General features: G+C 50.8%; 1 protein-coding gene across 1 annotated transcript; it reads left to right on the top strand.

Annotated features, from left to right (window-relative positions):
- Positions 1–43: 43 nt before the first annotated feature.
- On the top strand, positions 44–4,396 carry LOC113205575 (protein white; the record flags this gene model as incomplete). Its single annotated transcript, XM_052276619.1, has 8 exons — positions 44–347; positions 724–904; positions 1,101–1,259; positions 1,353–1,484; positions 1,586–1,814; positions 1,935–2,040; positions 3,236–3,407; positions 3,526–4,396. Coding segments are annotated over 8 exons (1,382 nt in total), but the record flags the coding sequence as incomplete, so codon positions are not given.

Below are 4,396 nucleotides of genomic sequence, written 5' to 3'. Positions count from 1 at the left end.
AAGAAAGAAAGAAAGAAAGAAAGAAAAAAAAAAAGAAAGAAAGAAAGAAAGAAAAGCGGAAAGACGTGTACACTGCCTCCCCCTGACCCTGTCGTGTTCTTGCTGCAGGTGCTGACGGACCCCCCGCTCATGTTCTGCGACGAGCCGACGTCCGGCCTCGACTCGTTCATGGCGCAGAACGTGGTGTCGGTGCTGGCGGGCATGGCCCGCAAGGGCAAGACGGTGGTGTGCACCATCCACCAGCCTTCCTCCGAGGTCTTCTCGCTGTTCGACAAGGTTCTGCTCATGGCCGAGGGCCGAGTCGCCTTCCTGGGAGCGCCGGACCACGCGTGCAGGTTCTTTAGCCAGTGCGTATACAGAGCAATAAGTGCGATAACGAAATCGAAAAACCATATTAAAAAGAATAATTCTTCTTGATTTTATCGGATTTCCGCGTCGACCTGAATCTGAATCTCACCTGTTCAGGGTGCAACGCTTAAGGTGCAGCACGCCACCGAGCGGTGCGGTACATACGCAGAGCTTATCTCGAGACAGCCAGTTATCAGAAAACGGGGCCGTGGCTCTCTGTGTGTGTGTGTGTGTGTGTGTGTGTGTGTGCTCGTGTGGATGCGTGCGTGTGTGTGTTTCCTACTGTCACATATGTCTGGATACAGGGTGTTCAAGTAAAGCAAAGTGCGGTTTGCATCGCCTCATACCACCCCCTCTCCACTGCTCGTGTTACAGGTTGGGCGCGGGCTGCCCCAGCAACTACAACCCCGCCGACTTCTTCGTGCAGCTGCTGGCCGTGGTGCCCAGCCGCGAGGAGTCTTGCCGGCAGACCATAGAGATGGTGTGCGACGCCTTCCAGCGCTCCGAGTACGGCCTCAAGGTGCAGCACGACGCGGACGCGGGCAACGAGCTCATGGTGGGTGTACTGCTGACTTCCCTCTCCGTCTGTGCCAGAGAACGCATGGTGGGAACTATCACCCCCTAATGTGTTTCTCGCGCGCATGGCACGCGTTTTATTCGGGGAACGATGGCCCCGCCTCTTGCCCCGCCTCGTAAATTGTAGCGGGTGCAGGTGCCGCTCGAACTCTCTGTACTGACAATGTTTCCAACAGGCGAAGCCCCCTCACTCGTGGGAAGAGGAGTTGTTCCTCGTGGACACCTCCCCGTACAAGGCGTCCTGGTGGGCGCAGTTCCGGGCCGTCCTCTGGCGGTCCTCCCTCTCTGTGTTCAAGGAGCCCCAGCTCATCAAAGTCCGCATGTTGCAGACAGTCGTGAGTACAGTTGCACGCGCGGTACGCGGTACGCTACAGTGAGTTGTGGAATGTGAAATACTGTGATGGAGGGATTGGTTCTCCTCGTGACAGATGGTCGCGCTCATGATCGTGCTCATCTACTACGGCCAGACGCTGGACCAGGACGGAGTGATGAACATCAACGGGGTGATCTTCATCTGCCTCACAAACATGACGTTTCAAAACGTATTCGCCGTCATAAATGTAAGGAAACGCCTGCACTACACTTTCATTTATTATATCCGCAGAACCAAAAAAAAACATCCAGCCAGGATTCAATGGTTTCCTTTTTTTTTGCCTCACAGGTGTTTTGCGCCGAGCTGCCTATATTTATGCGCGAACATGCGAACGGCATGTACCGCGTTGACGTCTACTTCCTGTGCAAGACGCTGGCCGAGACCCCAGTGTTCCTGGTGCTACCGCTGCTCTTCATCTCGCTACCCTACTACCTCATAGGGCTGAACCCCGAGCCCACCCGCTTCTTCTTGGCGTGCCTCATCATCGTGCTCGTGGCAAACGTCGCGACCAGCTTCGGTAACGAACTGTCACCCACATGTGTTGGCTGTTTATTAATAAAAACTCGCCAATTCTTTATTACCCCTACCCCCATTTCCCATCGAACCTCCCAGTCTAATAAACTTTTTTTTTTCACAGGGTACTTGATCTCGTGCATTTCTAGCAGCGTGTCTATGGCGCTGTCCATAGGCCCGCCTATCGTCATTCCCTTCATGTTGTTCGGAGGCTTCTTCCTTAACAACGAGTAAGTGAACCAACAACTCCGGCGTACAAGCCGAGGGGGGGGGGCAATTTTGATGGTATTTACACTGTGTCTTCGGGCGTCAGCGACAGCTTGGATCTGGATGCCGCCGGGAGCTGTGTTTACTATCGTTCTTTCGTGGCTGTCTGAGGACTATCTTTCCCGGCATCCGAATTAACTGACCAGGCCTGCAGCGAGATGAGCAGCTAGACCTCACCGACCACCACCAACAGATTCCCACCAAAAGTTTGCCCCGACCAGGATTCGATCCCTTGGCTGGCGGTGTCCAGGGGACCAAGCCCCGGAACGCTCGCCGCTCGGCTGTCCGCTCCACCTGTCGTTAGCGAGTTCAGAACTTGGTCCCGCTTTACGTACGAGTCCTTGGTTTCCTGTGAGGCAGGCGGTCAAGTCTACCTCTTCAACGCGCTGCGGCGCTGGTCGGATAGCACGGAAAATGTTCAAAATGCGCGCTCCGCCCGCCTGGAATCTTGAATCAGGCCGTTTCTTGACTATTTTTCTGTTATCCGACCAGCACTTCGGCGCGAAGAGGAGGTGGACTTGACCGTCTGCCTTACAGAAGACCAAGGGCCCATAAAGTCGGACCGAGTTCTGAACTCGCCAACGACAGGTGTAACCGACAGCCGAGCGGCCGGCGTGCCGGGGCTTGGTCACCTGCACACCGCCGGCCGAGGGTTCGAGTACTGGTCGGGGCAAACTTTTTTTTTTGGGGGGGGGGACCTGCTGTGGAGGTGGTAGGCCGGGTTCAACTCCTTATTTCGATGCTGGCCAGCTTAGTTAATTCGGATGCCGGGAAAAACGGGAAAAATAGTCAATCGCCCCCACCAGGACTCGATCCCCTGGCCGGCGGTGTCTAGGGGCCCAAGGTCCGGCACGCTATCGCCGTTCGGCTATCGGCATCGGCTCCACCTGTCGTTAGCAAGTTCAGAACTTGGTCCCGCTTTACGAGACCTCGGTTTCCTGTAGGGCAGGCGGTCAAGTCCACCTCCTCATCGCGCTGCAGTCCTGGTGGGATAACACGGGAAATGATCAAAAAATTGCGCCCTCCGCGTGAATCAGGCCGTTCCTGGACCATTTTTAAACTGGGAGGATTGGGGAGTTAAATATGGAGTTGCATCCGGACGCGGCCAATCGATCGACCAGGATATGACAATAAAGATGTAACTGCTCTCGCCCACAGCTCGGTGCCCAGCTATTTCAAGTGGCTCTCGTACTTGTCGTGGTTCAAGTACGGAGACGAGGCCCTGCTCATCAACCAGTGGCAGGGCGTGGACGAGATCGCTTGCACGCGCTCCAACGCCACCTGTCCGCGCACCGGACACGTGGTGCTAGAGACGCTTTCCTTTCACGAGGTAAGTCGTGCTCGAACATGGTGTTGAGTTGGTACCCATGTGGTCATTCCCTCCATATTTGTGTTGTGGTCATTCCCTTAATTCTCTTATTAAAAGTATTTTTATTTTTGTCTTACAGGAAGATTTCTGGTTGGATATCGTCAATCTCGGCGCATTGATCATCGCCTTTAGATTTTTTGCCTTTTTGTCGCTTTTATCACGGACAATGCGGTCGTAGGATAGGCGAATTTCAAATGTTTGATGTGATTTGTCAGTCACCCGTGATCCTCCCTAAAGATAGCAAAAAAAATAATTATATATATGCCAGTATATTTCTCCTTTACTTGTTTTTAGTGATAGGGAAATAAGTGTCAATTTGCTGGTTAAAGACTGTGATTATTAAAGGATCATTAATTGGCTGTGGTCCAGTCAAGAAAAAAGCATTTAAGTGAAAGATGTAAGAACTTGTAAATCATGTGCCATTTTTAAAAAATATTGTACCAAGAATCACATACTTCCTGTTGAAAGCGGGGCAACAATTTTTCTCAGATGTGTTATTGTAAATTATTACAGTATGGTTTAAAGTGAGGTATACCCGTTTCTTTGACTGAATCTCTTGACCTACAGCAATCCCAGAGTGGAATTCAGAAGCTCTAACTCACTTAAATTTCCCAGCCCATGTGTGGTTTACTGGTCTGGTTTTAGCCTACAAACCAGACAATTTATAATGAAAATGCAAAGGCTTATCAAAGGTAAATTATTAAAGATAAGTGGAAATACAATTTTATGGAACCTAATATATTTTCAGTCACAGACAATCATGTATAAATTTATTGTTGATAAGGCTAGCAGATTAACATTTGTCCTGATACATTTTGTCAGTGTTTCAGAGTGCGCAAACAAAAAAAATAGTTCTGGACTAGGTACAAATTGAACTTTATGAGAGCCACTTCACGATTGATGGTGCAAACATGTCATTTAGAAAAAATAAAAACTCAGATTTATCTCTA

Source organism: Frankliniella occidentalis, unplaced genomic scaffold (genome assembly GCF_000697945.3).
Source record: "Frankliniella occidentalis isolate FOCC.00 unplaced genomic scaffold, Focc_3.1 Scaffold3679, whole genome shotgun sequence".
NCBI lineage: Eukaryota > Metazoa > Arthropoda > Insecta > Thysanoptera > Thripidae > Frankliniella > Frankliniella occidentalis.
This window is presented reverse-complemented; position numbering and strand designations above follow the sequence as displayed.